The sequence below is a fragment of the Staurois parvus genome, unplaced genomic scaffold, assembly GCF_062004578.1.
Source record: "Staurois parvus isolate SC_StPar_1 unplaced genomic scaffold, SC_StPar_1.0 ptg001330l, whole genome shotgun sequence".
Lineage (NCBI taxonomy): Eukaryota > Metazoa > Chordata > Amphibia > Anura > Ranidae > Staurois > Staurois parvus.
The window spans coordinates 1,106,867-1,126,615 of NW_028319126.1; the positions used below are offsets into that span (position 1 = coordinate 1,106,867).

The 19,749-nt window shown below is 45.0% G+C and overlaps 1 protein-coding gene across 2 annotated transcripts in view; it reads right to left on the reverse strand.

Annotated features, from left to right (window-relative positions):
• CEP128 (centrosomal protein 128) overlaps positions 1 to 19,749 on the reverse strand; it is a 236,501-nt gene that overhangs the window by 190,168 nt on the left and 26,584 nt on the right. For both annotated transcript variants that reach the window (XM_089661384.1, XM_089661383.1), the window contains exons 2-5: positions 11,076 to 11,232; positions 7,888 to 7,974; positions 2,575 to 2,695; positions 617 to 741 (exon numbers count right to left, since the gene is read on the reverse strand). In XM_089661384.1, the coding sequence (XP_089517510.1) occupies positions 617 to 741; positions 2,575 to 2,695; positions 7,888 to 7,974; positions 11,076 to 11,232 (490 nt within the window). The remainder of the gene's footprint in view (positions 1 to 616; positions 742 to 2,574; positions 2,696 to 7,887; positions 7,975 to 11,075; positions 11,233 to 19,749) is intronic.

A 19,749-nucleotide genomic window follows, 5' to 3' on the forward strand; every position in this document is an offset into this window, starting at 1 on the left:
GTGTGGCCTTCAGATTAGCAAAACAGTTCGTAGAGAGCTTCATAGAATGGGTTTCCACGGCAAAGCAGCTGCATCCAAGCCTTACATCACCAAGTGCAATGCAAAGCGTCGGATGCAGTGGTGTAAAGCACGCCGCCACTGGACTCTAGAGAAGTGGAGACGTGTTCTCTGGAGCAACAAATCACGCTTCTTGTCTGGCAGTCTGATGGACGAGTCTGGATTTGGCAGTTGCCAGGAGAACTCTCTCCTATAAATCATAGGCGTTTAGAGATATAAGGTACAATTCTGAAAATCTTTTCCCAGCTGACTGACCATATATAGACCAGATTTTTTTTTAGGTACACCATCACAGTACAGTTATTGGTAAATCTAAAGGAAATTGTACTATGTATGAACACCATGTGCTTATATTTCACTCCCCTGTATCCATTTACCACTCCCATTTCCCTCCAGCTAATTCTATCATCTCCATTCCTGGCATACATAAAAACGCTTTCAAATTAGACAATAAAAATCTTTATTTTTCCATGCAGTGACAGAGACGCTCCACCCATATCCCAATGTGAACAGGTCCAATGAGCCATTTTTTATTATTCATCTTTTCATGCTGCCTCACCTGCCCATTGTTTCCCACTTCATCTAAAAACCGCACTGCTGATCGAGAACGGCGCCGTGGCTGAACTCCCACTTCTGTGTAGTCCTTAAGAGGAGAGGTTGGCTGTAAGCGTCGGTTTCTGGATCCTGAGACAGGAAATAAAATGTAAGGACAGTTTAATGAACACATGCAGACAACAGAACAGAGAAATGGGAATGCTAACAATTGTGTGAAATCAGACAGTCACTTCATTTATTTTAAAGACACACTGCCATCTGCCCATTCAGACACCATATGTGTTGGGAGAACTGAACGCCAGCGTAGGGTGAAGATCAAGACACAGGATCTAGGTTTTGGAGGCAGCTCTGTCAGCTGGGGGTCACAGAGGAAGTCTGGAGTGGTCAAGAAGGGTGAGAGCCCCAAAAGACTTGCATGATTTCAGTATAAAGTTTACTTTTTACAAACCAGGACTGCTGGAGTGGTGAAAGGAGTCGGGCAAGTGCTAAAGGAGTGGGTAGAACAGTTAGTGGGCGTTTTGTACCTTGATGCAGGGAATGCAATGGCATAACTAGAAACTTCAGAGCCCCAGTGCAGGAAACCATGAAGGGCCCCTCAACCAGGGCCCTTCTGTCTGAGCCCGGTGGTGGGCAGCTGCAACCTTTTTGACCCTGGTAGATCCGCTACTGGTGTCAGTCGTTTTTATTTTTTTTTTGCTTTTTTTTTTCACTACTGTTAAATTTTTTTTGAAGTGATATCACGTGATTCGTGACGATATGCTTGGGGAGGAGCCAGTGACATCAGAGCCGGAATACTGGAATTGAGGAGTGTGTTTGCGGTCCAAAGCTTATTATTATGCTTACCATGCGAAACACTTCTAATAGAATAGTAAGTTTGTCTTACACTTTTATGATACTATATACACTTTTTGCTGAAATGGTATAATTGTGGTCTCAGTTTATATGTATGAGTTGAGAACGCAAGTGTTTGACATTTTAGTAGCGGAACACCCGATATATTTTGGTTTTACGGTTTACATGTGATGAACACAGATTGTTTGTGATTGCAGCAGCCTAACATTTTATATAAACATTTTATTACATGGGACACAATTAGTGGCAGTGCACATTTATTTATTTTTATTTCAGGGCTCTAAACAGACCTCAGACAGACAGAGAAAGGAGATTGAGGACACAGCCCTCTCCATCTCTGAAACCTCAATTTCACAGAATGAATGGACAGGAAGAGCTTTGTACAGAGTTTCCCGTCCATTCATAAACTGAAGCATAGTAAAGGTTCAGTACGGATCAATGACTTTCCACTCAGAAAAATAAGGGGTCGGTAAATGACACAGCTCCTTTCCCGCTTTTCATTCTGGAAGATCCCCTGCAGCAGCAAGCGGGAGAGGGGATGGGGAAGCCTAGCAGAACTGTAGGGGACAAGGGGGGCTGAGAAAGAACTCGGGGGGGGGGGGGGGGGTGTTCAGAAGAAAAGCTGGATATGAGGAGCAAAGGGGGTGTCTGCATATAGAGGAACCAATCTCCCATGTTCCTCCATGCAACCGCTGAATACCTGCTTTTCCTCCTCTCCCTCCCACAGACATTCAGCAGCTGGAGAAACATTGAGAGGCTGGTTCCTCTATATGCAGCCGCCCCTGCTGCTCCTCCTATCCAGGCATACAGGGGGCGCACAGGCCCCCTGCAGCATAGGGCCGAGTTGCAACTGCGACCCCTGTAGGTACGCCCCTGAAGGAATGCATTAAGGTAAAAAAAACATTTTGACTTTGGAACCACTTTAAGTCTGGTACAAATGTTATTTTTTTATAAAAATAAGTCAAAGAGATTTAAGCTACATGCTCATGGGGATTATGTGTTGTGGTTAGAAAGCATTTTTAATAAATGTTAGGGACTAGAATTAAATATAAAAACCTGAAAGGAATACTAATTTTGGGGAGAGGGGGGCACACTATATCCCAGACAGACCTGCTGGGGCCTCCAGATCACTGGCACACAAGCTGGACAGAGATGCACTTCTTCCTTCAGATAGACGGGACAGTCGCTGACTTCTAAGCTGGTCGATGGACTGCTCCAGATTTTCCTTCAGCTGTATAGGAAGAGAAAATGTAGGAAAGTCAGTACAGTTATAGGAATTAAATCTATACAGGATGCAGAGCTTAGAGTACCTAAAGACTGAATGAATTATTGTAACAGCAGCAGCAGTAATTATCTCAGAGAGGATACCCCTTTTTATCACACACCATACAGCAATATATTTTACAAAGATGATGTCTGCGCTTGCTCTGTATAATGAATAAATCAAAAAAAGCAATGGGTGTTAAATGTATCCAGTACTTCATTATGCTACATTCAAAATATAGCATGTCTATATATCCAAAGCAATTACGTCCAGGGAACTGTAACCCTAATGGATACCATAACCACTGTAACTATTACTCCTCGTGCACACAGGGTCTAGGATAATACCTAGGGTCTTGCGGCAGCAATATTCTGTGTAAATCGACGTTTGCAGCAACATTTACACCATGGACAGCACTAATCAACTGTACTGGCCACCGCTGCTCAGGGCATCACGACATATATAGGTCAACAATGTGTAATCATTGGCGCTAGTGTACACGGAGCAGCAGATCTTGCTGTCAGCAACATCCTACATAAATTCATACACACTGTATGCATGAGGCCCAAAAGGTACAGTGATTATGGCAACACTTTACTATTCCCTGAATGATATGGCTTTAGATTTGGATACTTTATTCCCTGAATGGGGCATGATTTGCTCTGCAAGTAAAGATAGATGGATGCATCGTTTTGCATAGGTTGCGGTTTTGATATATTGTTTTTGATACAGTTTTTTTTTTTTTTCACTATACATGCGAGTTCTGCAGAGTTCTCATTTACTATATTGTTGTGTATAAGTTGTAGGCCCTAATGCTGCAAAGATCGGTCAACGACATGCAAGTATCTAGCATGAAATCACTCCTTTTCTTGCAGTTTAAAAACGTCACTTCTACAGAAGGCATATTTATGGTTACATCTTAGGTGTGTGTAGGCATATGCAGTCTATAGTCTCCTCTGCAGGTGGTGCTCAAGCACCATGGCTACACAGATGGGGGAGGAAGTTGGGAGGAACTTGGTTGTTCCTCTGTAGTTTTCTTGGTCACAAGGAGGCACCTCCAATTGGATGCTGGAAACCCCAATGTACTTTGGTGGCCAACTTGGGTCAGGTAGAGTCTATTTAAGACCCTGGCACCCAGGATAGACGTGTTTGATGAGAAGACAGGTTCCCCGTCTGTCAGGTACAGTGAAGGCGGCAGGAAAAGGTTCTGGTGGAGGAAATAGAAAAGAAAAGAGCGCACAAACCTTGCGCATTACCTCACTAAAACATTCATGTATTTATTAATAAGTTATTCTCACAAGAGTAGCAGTAAAAAAGGCATATAACATCCAAAACCAACACAGGGTTAGACGACACGTGCAAGTTCCATGCAGAAGGGAGATAAGCTCTTGGTCAAGCTGACGCGTTTCGAAGGGGGATCCCTTCTTCCTCAGAGCTTAAAAGTCTGCAAAAGAGGACCTAAATGGTTTGCAGGAATGATCAGTTCCCTGATTGAAACACTAAAACGCTGACACATAGTGGCAAAATGCCTCCTATGAAGTAAGAACACATAGAAAACACACAACAGTGAGGCTGTCAGTTAACATTTCAATACTGGAAATTGATCATTCCTGCAAACCATTTAGATCCTCTTTTACAGTTTTTTAAGCTCTGAGGAAGAAGGGATCCCCCTTCGAAACGCATCAGTTTGACCAAGAGTTTATCTCCCTTCTGCATGGAACTCGCATGTGTCGTCTAACACGGTGTTGGTTTTGGATGTTATATGCCTTTTTTACTGCTACTCTTGTAAGTATAACTTATTAATAAATACATGAATAATTTACTGAGGTAATGCGCAAGGTTTGTGCGCTCTTTTCTTTTGTTCTCTACTACAGTCTAGATCAAGCTTCCCCAGCTTTGTGTTAGAGCTGCACAACCTTTGATCAGTGTTGGATGACCATTATCAATTTACTTGATCGGCTCTGCTCTGATCTGAGTCCTTGAGCGCAGGAGGTGGTGGATGTGTGTTGACTGGAGGAAAGAGAGCAAGGTCTACGTCTGCCTCTTCATAAAGCCTCCCTTTTGGGTCAGACTTGCCAGGCTGCACTTCGCTCCTTGTGGCATCCCTAAGTCTTCTGTCCGCTGTCTATACGCTACTAAGTTGTAAGTGGCACAGGACAGGTGTGCTTCCCATTGGGCAGGTTTATACTGTTAAATTGCTGTTGCAAAGAAGGACTCCTACCCAACACCAGATGAATGTTGTAAAGCTGCATGTGTTATCCTATACAAAGGATCTGTGTTTACACTTTTGGACAGACTGACCCCATAAAGGTAAGAGAAATATGGGTCTCGCCATTGCCCAGCTCCTCCTAAAAATGCTGCTTGCTTGACTGTCTAAATTTAATAAAATCGAGAAAATAAAGAACGCACATCAAGTTTGTTACTGGTGAAGATGATTAAAAAAAGATTCTTACAAATGAATTTCAGCTTTTAAAAAAATCCCCTCAAGTGCAAATAAAAGGTCACACAAACCTCAGACAAAGCATTCGGTGTCATTTACAGAAAGGCGAGTCTGATGGAAGCTGTGCTCCCAGGATGGTACATCATGTTACTGTGTGCCCGGTGGAACATCACCTGCCCCCTCACTTTGCCTCCTGTGACAGCAGGCACACTTCCTACGCAGTTCATTATCGCAGCTAATTACAGACTGCAGCTTATTTCTCCTCCGTTATCTGGTCCCTTTAATTACCCGCAGGAGGTCAGCCCCATGAAAGCTGTCCAAACAGCATTGACAAGACTATGGGCTATGGAGAGTGCGCTGGTGATATAAAGGGAGACAGGGACCTGCAGTATTAATGTGCAGGACTGACGCTCATCTGAGGTGACATCAGGACAAGTAATGCAATTAAAGATCCTTCCAGAAAGCGAAAGAGGAACAGAAGATGACTGCACTGCAATCTACAGTCTCCTAACACAAACTGTCCACAATCAGAAGACTGAAGTTACAAAGCTGTACAGTGTCTTAGCCATAACTCATTGACTATCGTCTAGATCTCTGGCACCCAGTCTGCAGGACTCTGGCCCAAGCAGTCAATAACTTGATTCGGCCCCAGCCTACAACGATTTGGGAAGGCCTAGTTGACACCATCGTGACTCTGTAGAGCTGGGAGAGTTCTGTAGAGCTCAATATCCCATAAGAATACAATTTTGCAATGGGATGGAGTGAAGTCAGCTCTGCTTCTCAGAAAGATCAGAGGCTGAAGCTGATTTTTTTTTTTTCCCCGTTTGCCATTAAAAAGTTTCTCTCTTTCACCCTACGTTACTATTTCTGTGTTGTCCATTCCCTTGTGTACATATTTTATTTTGCCTGACTTTTTAAGGGAATTTTTGGGATTTCTATTGCGGGATCAGTATATGGAAAAGACCCATACTGACAATGTTTATCAGTCTCAAGCAACACGTCGCCAACTTCTGACCATCTCATGTTGTTTGTCTCCTGTAGCGCGCCTGCAGCCCCTGGCCATCTCCTGCAGCGCGCCTGCAGCCCCTGGCCATCTCCTGCAGCGCGCCTGCAGCCCCTGGCCATCTCCTGCAGCGCGCCTGCAGCCCCTGGCCATCTCCTGCAGCGCGCCTGCAGCCCCTGGCCATCTCCTGCAGCGCGCCTGCAGCCCCTGGCCATCTCCTGCAGCGCGTCTGCAGGCGTGGCCATCTCCTGCAGCGTCTGCAGGCGTGGCCATCTCCTGCAGCGTCTGCAGGCGTGGCCATCTGCAATGTGTCTGCAGTTTCTGACCATATCTGGTAGCTCATCGCCAATCTCATCATCACCCATCTGCAGTCCCTGTCCTGACTGTAGTGTGTCCACATTTGTTCACAGCATTATATACCTTAAACATTTAGGGGGGGTATTTACTAAAACTGGAACATGCAATATATGGTGCAGCTCTGCATAGAAACCAATCAGCTTCCAGATTTTATTGCCAAAGCTTAATTGAACAAGCTGAAGTTAGAAGCTGAATGGCTCCCATGCACAGTTGCACCAGATTCTGAGTGCACTAGTTTTAGTAAACCTACTCCTATGTGTTTCCCTTTGGTGATATCAGGGGCAGCATTGGAGCCCACTGTATTGAATAAGTTAACCACCACTTATCTATAATCTGCCCAGGCCACACATTCCTGGTAACTTTCACATCACATACACGTATGTACCATCACAACATATGTATTGACGCAAGACTTCTTACCCAGAGCCAAAAATTTACAATTTTCTCTTCCAACATATCAATTAAGAAGTTAAAAAGGGAACCTGTCAGAATGGTCATTACATGGGAGCAAAAACTCCCATCCAGCTCTGGAGGATGTCACTGCCTGAATCCTAGAATCTGTGCAGGTTTTGAGGCAGACATACAGTATTTTCAATCATGATACCACAGGTGTGTGCTCTTCCCCAGAACCTCTTCTAATAGCTGGGGCGTGACAGCTACCAACAGTGGATGAGAGCCTCAGCAGTGACTAGTCCTTTTAAAGTGAAACTTTGGAACATGCTGTAACTAGGTAGAGCAGAAGGTGACATGAGGAGTGGAGGGTGATATCAGGGTGGAATATGATATTAAGGTGAAGTGGAGATAAGGGGGAGGACAGGAGTGGAGTGTAGTGGGAATGACAATGTGTAGTGGAAGGATAGTGATACTAGGGTGGAGTTGAGAGAATGTAACTTATATGAGAGGTGTGCAGAATTATATCAAGGTAGAAAAAAGAAAATTGTAAAAAGGAAGGGTGAGGAGCATGAGGAAAAAAGGAAAGTGGAGTGGAGGTGGAATGTTTGTGTGGAGTGGAGGGATCAGGACACTAGGGTGATGTCAAGGTGAGGTGGAAAACCAGGGAAGGGTAATGTCAAGGTGAGGGGGGAAAAAAAAGGGAAGCATGTCAGGGTAGAGGGGAAATAAGAGGAGGGTGATGCCAGAGTGGAGGGGAGAGAAAAGAAGGGTGAAGTCAGGGTGGAGGGGAGAGAAGAGGGTAACGTCAAGGTGGAGGGGAGAGAAAAGAGGGACGATGTAAGGGGGTGGAGTGAAGGACTAAGGAGGGATAGGTCTCTGTACAGATAATCCTGCCTGGAGTTATGGCCTGCACATGAGTGACAATCACCCTCATCAGCACCAGATTGATATCTGTCCAGAACTTACCGCTGTGATGGCTTCCGTCTGGTCAGAGGTATACTCCCTGTACTGCCCAAGCATCTCGTCCACTTGCGTCAGATTACGACTGGTGTCCTTAGAAGGAAAGACAATATATTTTACGAGAAAGATAATTGTGCTGTAAATGAGATGATTAGAGGTGAGGAAATATAACAGGGCATGCTGTAATTAGGGAGAGAATTAAGATGGAGGTGAGGAAATGTAACTGGGTGTGCTGTAACGAGGAGGATGAGAGGATTAAGGTGGATGTGAGGAAATATAACAGGACGTGTTGTAATCAGACAGAGAATTAAGATGGAGGTGAGGAAATGTAACTGGGTGTGCTGTAATTAGGGAGAGCAGAAAATTCAGGTGGATGTGGAGTTTTATCTTCTTTCCGTTATAATACATCTACTGGCATTTTATCCTCATTATAGATCTAGTGTATGACTGCAGCATGCTGACAGCAAACATCTAATCTAAGGAGGGGGCACATCCCACTGGAAGGGACAGGAGTGGAGAGAAAGAAGGACAAAATCTAGAGTGGAGGGGTAGTGACCCTAGGGTGATGTCAGGGGGATGTGGAGCAAAGGGAAGGGCAACAGTGGAGTGGAGAATATGTCAGGGCGGAGTGGAGAGAAGGGAAGAGTGATGTCAGGGTAAAGTAGATGGATTGAGAGGTAAGGGTAATGTCAAGGTGAAGTGCAGAGAAGAGGAGGGCGATTTCAGGGTGGAGTGGAAAGATAGGGAGTAGAGGATAACTGAGTGGAGTGGGAAGAAGGGGAAGGCCATGTCAGTGTGGAATGGAGGGATGTGGAGGTGAGGATGTCAGGGTGGACTGCAAAGAATGGAAGGGTAATGTCCGTGAGCAGTGGAAAGAAAGGGGAGAATCGCGGAGTACAGAGTTATATTAAGGTAGAGAAAAAGGATTATAAAAGAAAGGTGATGTCAGAGTGAAGTGCACAGATGGGGAGGTGAAGGCAATATAAGCGGGAAGTGCAGGGAAAAGGGCAGGATTGGAGTGACGGGAGAATGTCAATGTGAAGTGGAGCGATATTGATAATAGGGCAATGTCAGCATGAAGTGGAGGGAAGGGGATGGGGAAGAGTGAGGAGATTTAGGGGTGAGGGTGGTTGGGGCAGGGGTTTGTCAGGCTTGAGCAGATGAATGGAGAAGGGAGGGTAATGTCAGTATGGATTGGAGAGAAGGGGAATGAAGCAGTGGAGTGGAGGGTCATGTCAGGTTGGAGTGAAGAGATGGGGACAGGAGGACTTTGTCAGGGTGGAGTGAAAAGGGTAATGTCAGGGTGGGTGGAGTGAAGGAAAGGAGAGATGGGTGATTGATGCCCGTGTGGGGTGAGATGAAGAGAAGGAGAGGAGTGGAGTTATATTAGGAGGATATTATGTAGAAATGGGAGATGTCAAGGTGAAGTGCAAGGAAGGAGAAAGATTTGGCTGTTGGTGGAGTGCAGTGTTATATAGGAGGAAGGATTTAGATGTTGGGGTGGAGTGCAGTGTGATATCAGAGGAAGAATATGGATGTCGGCGGAGTGCAGTGTGATGTCAGAGGAAGGATATGGATGTCAGTGGAGTGCAGTGTGATATCAGAGGAAAGATTTGGCTGTCGGTGGAGTGCAGTGTGATATCAGAGGAAGGATTTGGCTGTCGGTGAAGTGCAGTGTGATATCAGAGGAAGGATTTGGCTGTCGGGGGAGTTCAGTGTGATATCAGAGGAAGGATTTGGCTGTTGGGGGAGTGCAGTGTGATATCAGAGGAAGGATATGGATGTTTGGGTGGAGTGCAGTGTGATATCAGAGGAAGGATTTGGCTGTCGGTGGAGTGCAGTGTGATATCAGAGGAAGGATTTGGCTGTCGGTGCAGTGCAGTGTTAAATCAGAGGAAGGATTTGGCTGTCGGTGCAGTGCAGTGTTAAATCAGAGGAAGGATTTGGCTGTCGGTGGAGTGCAGTGTGATGTCAGAGGAAGGATATGGATGTCAGTGGAGTGCAGTGTGATATCAGAGGAAGGATTTGGCTGTCGGTGGAGTGCAGTGTGATGTCAGAGAAAGGATTTGGATGTCAGTGCAGTGCAATATCATAGGAAGGATTAGGCTGTCGGTGGAGTGCAGTGTGATGTCAGAGGAAGGATTTGGATGTCAGTGCAGTGCAGTGTGATATCAGAGGAAGGATTTGGCTGTGGGTGGAGTGCAGTGTGATGTCAGAGGAAGGATTTGGATGTCAGTGCAGTGCGATATCAGAGAAAGGATTTGGATGTTGGTGGAGTGCAGTGTGATATCAGAGGAAGGATTTGGCTGTCAGTGGAGTGCAGTGTGATATCAGAGGAAGGATTTGGCTGTCGGTGGAGTGCAGTGTGATATCAGAGGAAGGATTTGGCTGTGGGTGGAGTGCAGTGTGATGTCAGAGGAAGGATTTGGATGTCAGTGCAGTGCAGTGTGATATCAGAGGAAGGATTTGGCTGTGGGTGGAGTGCAGTGTGATGTCAGAGGAAGGATTTGGATGTCAGTGCAGTGCGATATCAGAGAAAGGATTTGGATGTCAGTGCAGTGCAGTGCGATATCAGAGGAAGGATTTGGCTGTCAGTGGAGCGCAGTGTGATATCAGAGGAAGGATTTGGATGTTGGAGTGGTGTGGAGTATAGGAAGGATTTGGATGTTGGTGGAGTGCAGTGTGATATCAGAGGAAGGATTTGGCTGTCGGTGGAGCGCAGTGTGATATCAGAGGAAGGATTTGGATGTTGGAGTGGTGTGGAGTATAGGAAGGATTTGGATGTTGGTGGAGCGCAGTGTGATATCAGAGGAAGGATTTGGCTGTCGGTGGAGCGCAGTGTGATATCAGAGGAAGGATTTGGCTGTCGGTGGAGTGCAGTGTGATGTCAGAGAAAGGATTTGGATGTCAGTGCAGTGCAATATCATAGGAAGGATTTGGCTGTCGGTGGAGTGCAGTGTGATATCAGAGGAAGGATTTGGATGTTGGAGTGGAGTGGAATATAGGAAGGATTTGGATGTTGGTGGAGTGCAGTGTGATATCAGAGGAAGGATTTGGATGTCAGTGCAGTGCAGTGTGATATCAGAGGAAGGATTTGGATGTCGGTGGAGTGCAGTGTGATGTCAGAGGAAGGATTTGGATGTCAAAGTGGAGTGTTATATTAGTGTTAGATTTCAGAGGACATCATCAAGCACCTGCAATGTGTTGGCCAATTTATGAATTTTCTCAGATACTTCTGTAGCTGCTCCAGTCCTGCCATGTGTGTGGGTGGCACGAAGAGGACCTCGTCTGCTGGCTCGGGTGCGCAGATAGGACTCAGAGTCACTAGATGATTCTGCCATGATATGGTTTCTGCAGAGAGAAGAGGTATAATTAATAAAGCGGACCACCAAAGCACAAAAAAAAAAAAATTATTTAAATATATTCTCCAATAGCAACAGAGGTTATAAAATCCATATTGTGTTTCCAGATGTCTTTACAAACCTAGATATTACCTTGTAAAAGTAGTAGTGATGTAATCACTGCCATGTACATAGCCTGCGCAGAACTGTGGGAGGGACCTAGCAACTTCACCCATTATAGGCTGCCTGCAGAAAACTTCAGGAGGGGAGCAGACACAAAACCAGTCACCCCGCACAAGAAAGAGCAGCAGTGAGCGGTCTTTACTGCAGGAAGCTCCAGTACAGAGGGAAAGTCTCACACTGAATCACTGCACAGATCTGGAAGAAATACTCAAAGCACACCAAGACTTAGGAAAGAATACACATGCAGAATGTATCTAGACTAGATTTGCTAATTCTGGAGTTCATTGATCCCGAGCAACAAAGCGATAAAAATGCAAAACTGCTACTAGCAGGGAAGTAACATTGTTCATAGCAACCAGCTTCCATTTCCTAATCTGCACTAGAAAACAATGACAGATTAGAACTGATGACTGGCTGCCATGTGCAGCACATACACTCCTCGAGCTTACTTCAGAAGACCAGGAGAACAACAGTTCTGTCTATGAGGGGCAGTAACTCATATCAACCATTTTTTAATGTTACCATAGCAACCAGATTTCTACTTTGTATATTTCCATAGCAACCAGATTTCAATACAAAAAAAAGACCGCAGATGAAAAACTGCTATGCCAATGTTGGAATAACAACTGTACCACATTGTACATCGTATATGTATACTGGTTTTGTTCGTTTTTCCATGAATGTTGGATACTCTAAATAAAGAATTTGCAAAAAAAAAGAAAAAAAAAAGAAAAAAAAAAAAAAAAGAAAGAAAGAAGAAGATCTAATTACAGTCTGTTGCCATTATTTGCCCACATCAACAATCACAGGTTCCAGGTCTCTTCTGTCCCTCAGGCTAGGTTCACATCTATGAGCTGCAATTGCGGGGGCGCAGCCCATTCATTTGAATGGGCTACTGTGCCTGCGCTTCATGCAGGAAAATGGTTCCAGCACCTTTTTTAAAATGCAGCCAGAGGGAAATCACATGGTGCTTTTGCTGCTAAGTCTATGGTGCTGCTCCTCAAACGCCTGGCAGGCGTTTGCGGTGTGGTTGCGAGGCGTTTGCGGAGCATTATACCATTTAACTTCATTATAGGCATTTGTGGTGCGGTTTTAACGGTTGGCAAACGCCTATCAAATGCCTCTAAACCGTGCATAGGGCGTTTGGGGAGCATTGTAAGCTCCAAGGAGCAGGGCCCTCCTTTCCCTCTTGTATTGAACAGTATTGTTGCTGTATTGTCTCCTTTTATATTGTACAGCGCTGAGTAAACTGTTGGCGCCATATAAATCCTGTATAATAATAAATTTGAGGAGCGTTAAAAACGCTTCCCAAACGCCTGTCAAACACTATAGGGGCGTTTGGCAAGAGTTAGAAATAGTCAAGTGTGAACGAGCCCTTATAAAATGTAAGATAATTTTCTAGAACACAAGGTACATAACAAAAGATTAAATTTTCCGGTATCACCATATATAAACACTGCCCATATATCATATGTTTTCAGCGTTGTGTTTGCTGCAAACGACACTCAGGAATGTCAGGGCATGTGAAAAACACGGAAGTAATTATTTTCATGAGTGGTAATGGAGGGACACTTGGGTGACAACAGTCGGTGCATTACATCCTCACGTCCCTGTAATTTATCATTTGTAGGTGAGGTAGGAGATGTGAACGCCGTGGCCACAGTCTCAGCTGATCATTTTACTACAATAAGACGAGCCATCTCTGCTTTATGATGCAGATAACAATAAGTGGTGGGCAGAGGCGGCCCTTGGACTCCCAGCGCTAATGTGCGCAGAGATTACTCGCCAATTAAGAAATATTTCAGCTCTGCTCGCTGGGGTGACGAGCGTTTAACGAGGAAAGGTTTAGGGATGGAATAGCCATTACATGGACATTTTCACAGGTTTTTCTATTGCTCCGGGCAGACGTTGTGCACTGAAATTTCCGTCTGATTGGACTGAGAAGAAGCACCTTATTGCTGGCAGCCAGAGGGAGCAGCCCTACGCTCTGTGCAGAGATGCCCACATGAAAAGCTCTAATTGTGGGACTAATTGCAGCCGTGTCAGCGTAAAGCTGCCGAGTGTTTGGATAATTACTGTTTAGCAGAAACAGCAATAAAGTGACCGTGTGAGCGCTCACCCCACAAATACCCCACTTGGCCAATTGTCTTCCGGCTCACATGGCCAGTGTGCATTCTGTTCTAAGATTAGAGGCGGCAATTACAGCGCCAATTTGTGTGTTTACACGATAACCCTGACGCACAACAAGCAATCCCTTTACCTGCTTACTGGTTAAGCCCGTCGTATACAGAAAGGGACTACACCAGCACTAATGTCACATCAAGTCAAAGGTTTCATTTCTTCTTTTTCACTTAAGTGGAACTGAAGGCATTTTCATAACACTTGCGAGCAAGCGGGCCGTTTATTGCACAAGAGACCTGCTATGAATCTTCTGCAATAAAGTACACCTACCTGCTTGATTACTGTGTTCTGTGGCACATCGGCACAGTCCCCAGGTTCTGGGAGGATTAACTACTGCACATGAGCAGGAGTAACGTCATTCCACGGCAGCCAATCAAAAAGCCTGAAGATTGGCACACGGGGAGAAGATGCCAGCGCCAGCAAGGGACACCTCTCAGACATTACTGAGGAGGGAATTATACCGATTTTAGTTCCACCTAAGAAGTGATTAAGGCATTTTTTTGTTATAAATAATAAACATATCATACTTATTTCAGGTACTTCTATAGCGCCGTCAGTTTACGTTTTACATATATATTGTACATTCACATCAGTCCCTAACCCTCAAGGGGCGTACAATCTAAAAGGTCCCAAACCCTCAAGGGGCGTACAATCTAAAAGGTCCCAAACCCTCAAGGGGCGTACAATCTAAAAGGTCCCAAACCCTCAAGGGGCGTACAATCTAAGGTCCCTAACCCTCAAGGGGCATACAATCTAAGGTCCCTAACTCTCAAGGGGCGTACAATCTAAAAGGTCCCAAACCCTCAAGGGGCGTACAATCTAAAAGGTCCCAAACCCTCAAGGGGCGTACAATCTAAGGTCCCTAACCCTCAAGGGGCATACAATCTAAGGTCCCAAACCCTCAAGGGGCGTACAATCTAAAAGGTCCCAAACCCTCAAGGGGCGTACAATCTAAAAGGTCCCAAACCCTCAAGGGGCGTACAATCTAAGGTCCCTAACCCTCAAGGGGCATACAATCTAAGGTCCCTAACCCTCAAGGGGCATACAATCTAAGGTCCCAAACCCTCAAGGGGCGTACAATCTAAAAGGTCCCAAACCCTCAAGGGGCGTACAATCTAAAAGGTCCCTAACCCTCAAGGGGCATACAATCTAAGGTCCCAAACCCTCAAGGGGCGTACAATCTAAAAGGTCCCAAACCCTCAAGGGGCGTACAATCTAAAAGGTCCCAAACCCTCAAGGGGCGTACAATCTAAGGTCCCTAACCCTCAAGGGGCATACAATCTAAGGTCCCTAACCCTCAAGGGGCGTACAATCTAAAAGGTCCCAAACCCTCAAGGGGCGTACAATCTAAAAGGTCCCAAACCCTCAAGGGGCGTACAATCTAAAAGGTCCCTAACCCTCAAGGGGCGTACAATCTAAAAGGTCCCTAACAATCAAGGGGTGTACAATCTAAGGTCCCAAACCCTCAAGGGGCGTACAATCTAAGGTCCCTAACCCTCAAGGGGCATACAATCTAAGGTCCCTAACCCTCAAGGGGCATACAATCTAAAAGGTCCCTAACCCTCAAGGGGCGTACAATCTAAAAGGTCCCTAACAATCAAGGGGTGTACAATCTAAGGTCCCAAACCCTCAAGGGGCGTACAATCTAAGGTCCCTAACCCTCAAGGGGCATACAATCTAAGGTCCCTAACCCTCAAGGGGCGTACAATCTAAAAGGTCCCTAACAATCAAGGGGTGTACAATCTAAGGTCCCTAACCCTCAAGGGGCGTACAATCTAAGGTCCCTAACCCTCAAGGGGCGTACAATCTAAAGGTCCCAAACCCTCAAGGGGCGTACAATCTAAAAGGTCCCTAACCCTCAAGGGGCGTACAATCTAAGGTCCCTAACTCACATTCATACATACATACTAGGGACAATTTAGACAGGAGCCAATTAACCTACCAGCATGTCCTTGGAGTGAGAGAGGAACCGGAGTACCCAGAAGAAACCCACGCAGGCACAGAAAGAACATGCAAACTCCAGGCAGGAGGTGCTGTGGTTGGGATTCGAACCAACGACCCTAGCACTGCCAGGCAAAAGTACTAACCATTTAGCCACTGTGCTGCCCATACTTGCCTGCTCTGTCCAGTGGTTTTACACAGAGTATCCCCGATCCTCCTCTTCTTGGGACCCTCGCCGGCTCTCCTAGCACCTCCCACCTGCCAAGTGCCCCCACAGTAAGCACCTTGCTATGGGGGCACCCAAGCAGGCCTGGCCCCTACCCCTACATCCTCATTGGCTCACTGGCTGTGATTGACAGTAGGGGGAGCCAATGGCTCCCACTGCTGTCTCAACCAATATGGAGGGAGAGTACCGGGAGAGCCGCTTTATGTCCTCCTCTCCCCCTTCTCTACTCTTGGCAAGTTTTGGGGGGCGGGTGGAGATAGAGCAGGTACCTAGCTTTGACAGGTACCTGCTCCCACTTCTGGTTGTCCACTGGATGTTTTTCCTCGTCATCAGAGGATAGAGTTGGTGAGGGATCCCCCCCCCCAAAAAAAAAAAAAAAAAAAAAACACCTGGTATTCAATGTGTCTTATGCATTGGTACTACAGAGAAAAAAAAGCCTAACTATTTTAAAATACATGACTTCCCCCCCTCCTACTACATTTCCTGCTTACCCTGTATTAAAAAAAAAAAAAAAAAAAAAAAAAAAGTGTACTTACCTATTTTAATCCACTACAGTTAGGTTACATGTTCATATGTTCCTGTGTCAGTAAGCAGCTGCTGCAGGGGGAGAGGAGGAAGCGTTGGCAACAGTTGGGTCATGAGAGCTGCCACAACTCCAGGAATTCAAAACCATTGTTGAGCCCCATCCTTACACAGGGGATCCAAAGCTGGCACGCCACTTGCAATGGAAAACGCAACCATACTGGGAACCGAGGTTCCCGCGTGGGCTGCGTTTTCAGAAGTGCAGGGATTTCTTCCCTGCGTGTCACGGGGCACAGGAGTCCATTCAAATGAATGGGTTCTCGTGCCCACGCAAAACGCAGCCCACGCGGCCGCATATTTGTGAACAAGGGGTAACCCTCTCTATTTCCTGCTGGTTCGGACCACGTCTGGAGGCGGTTGCATATATTATAATTACACATTAAGCGCTGAGCTAAGTTGAGCATTTTGAGTTACAACATGTAGATGGGCATACACGTGTGAACCTGGAAGTACCAGAAATTTGCATTGTGTTTATGGACGCTCATGGATTTGTTTTTTGCGCACTGGAAAAACTGTTAGTGTGGTCACAAATTATATCCTTTTTTTCTGGCACTGATTATGTTTAATGACAGATTAACTTAACCCCTGCAGGGATGAAAGTTTTCCTTGCACTTAAGGTGCTTTTTTTTTTTTTTTTTTTTTTTTTTTTTTTTTTTTAAAGGTGTGTTTTTGTGCTGCACTTATGTTCTTTTTTTGTTGATCTGACTGTGAATCACTTAATAGTGCTAGCTGGTTGTTTATCATCTCTGGTTGTAGTTGCGCATACAATTGTTATAGTTAATACGTGGATTTTGCCTAACTCAGTCGCTCACCCTATTAAATAATTATCCAGAAAACTTCACAGTAAGTAAACTCTCGAGTGAACCCGCGGGGGCTGTAAACTTCTATGGCTTTTATTATCCTCCTCCAGTAGAAACAGACTGATGTTCTCGCAATAATAGGCAGAAAATTGTTGGCCATAAAAACAAATCTCACACTCAAAAGTTATTGTTATTAAAAAACAAAATAATCCCGTAAACAAATATGGGAAAATGACACGAAGAAACGAGGACAATGGAAGCTGCAAACCGCCAAGACAGCTCCAGAATGGAAGATTTTATGGTTTGTTATAAACCACGCAAGATAATACAATGAGATATAATGGATATGTAAATATAACAGCATTATCATGTGTATAAAATAACATTTTTTAATGTTACAAAATGAATTGAAAGAAAACCAATAAGTAGTCTTACCACTCAGTAAGCCTCCCTTTCACGCAACTTCCTTTAACCAGTAAACCTACCACTACACGCCATAACCTCCCTTAGTCATACACGTTTTGTTTTCTCTCATTCAGCCTGTGGGTGCCAGCTTAAGCTTCCTTTACACTTATTAACCCCCCCAACCTCGCAGCAAGCCTCCCCCCAACCTTGCAGCAAGCATCAGTAGACCCCATTAGCTCTCAGTAAGTCTCCCGTGAACTCAGTAGCTTTCCTTAAGCCGGCCGTATATGATCAAAATTTGGATGGTTTAGCAGGGACCAGTTGAATTGTTATCAATGTATGGGCTGGGTGGTTGTATAAAAGTTGATACCAGTCAACTACCATACAATCTCCCTGTTGGAAAAATTTGGCTCAATCAACGTTGCTGGCTATTGCCTGTAGCGCTGATCAGTGTATTCTGATGGCGGGAAAGTCTCACCGTAGTCAGAATATGAAGGCTCACCGGGATGATTTCCCATCAACCTCAAAATGTGTGGCTTGGGAAATCGAGTCACTTTTTTTCATTCAACCCGCTGTGCTAAAGCAGAAGTATGGACTTAAAAAAGAAAACATTTATACTCACCTAGGTGGATGCAGCATTGATCCAATGATGCATTTGTTCCCCACCAGCTCTCTAGTGAGAACTGAGTGATCAAACAATGCTGATCGCTCATTCTCCCCTCCACTCTAAGCAGACAGCCAGTACGGTCAGTTACCGGCTCTCTACTCTGCCCCTCCTGTGCTCACTGGAGTGACAGAATGTAAAGGGGGTGGGAGAGGCTGGCTCAGGCGCTCAGCGGATCACCGAGAGGCTGAGCCAGGTGCCGGTCCAGGCTTCTGAGTGCATACCAACCATTTGGTTGGGATCTTATCAGAGCCTGGTTCCGCTCAGTGACATCAGCTGGCAGTAGACTTTAACCCACTGGCAGCTGAAAACTGGTCACAGGAGTGCAAAACAAACTGCACTCCTGTGAACCATAGGAGAAGTATAGCTAAAATAGCTTTGGCCATACTTCTTCTTTAAATATAATCTAAACTGTTTCCTGTGATGGTGTGGCAATGTTGCTGTTCTGCTCCCGATTTCAGAGCGGAGTTGCATTCTTACTGTATCTAAGCTGTTCCTGCCTTCACTGTAGTAAGATGAGAAGATTGAGAATAAACAGGTGGCGCACACACCTAGTGCATTATCCAAGGTTTATTGAAAAATATAAAAGATAAAAACATACTCACAGATACATGCTTCGTCTGTGAGTATGTTTGTACCTTTTACACCTTTCTATAAACCTTGGATAATGCACTAGGTGTGAGCGCCACCTGTTTATTCTCTATCTAGTGGCTGATCTCCCCGTCCGAGGAGGGCTGCAGCCCTGAAGCATATACTTTGGTTGTCGCTGTCCTGGTTCCCTTGGCTTCTCTTTTGGCTGTGCATTTCCTGAGGCGCTGGAGAGTACATATGATATCTGGTTAACATGAGAAGATGTTGCAGGGGACGTAGCTATGTGCATTGTCCCAGACACTGCAGCTCACAGTGGGAGGGTTTCAACAACAGAGGCAGTGCTGTCATTCCACAAAACAGTGGGCAGGACTAGGTGTTGCCAGTTGCTGATTGACTAGCTGCTCTGGCTTGTCAATCAGCACAATGGCAGCTGCAGATCAAACAGAAGCAGTTTCCTTGGCTGTGAAGGATAGGAAGGTTTAATTCCGCTTTAAAAGCAGTCAACAGATTGGCCTCTACAAATTGACCAGTGACTAAAAATGGAACTGAGCATGTGCAGAGCAGGGTGAGACAGTATATTAGTGGATTTTAAACAGTATAGACACTTAATTTTTACAGCTATACCTGCAAAAGGAGCATGAAGTGACTTAATTTGCTGACTAAAGTTCCACTTTAAACAACATTTCCTTAGCATGTTGACGGGGTGGAAGGAACCAGGTAAGGGACAAATATAAGCAGACTAAGCTGCAGCTTAATTGAGCATATCTCTCTCTCTATATTAAAAAAAAAAAAAAAATTATATATACATTATATATATATACATACATATATATACATATATACACACACACACACACACACACACACACACACAATATATATATATATATATATATATATATACACACATACACACACATATACATACACACATATACAGTATATATATATTTT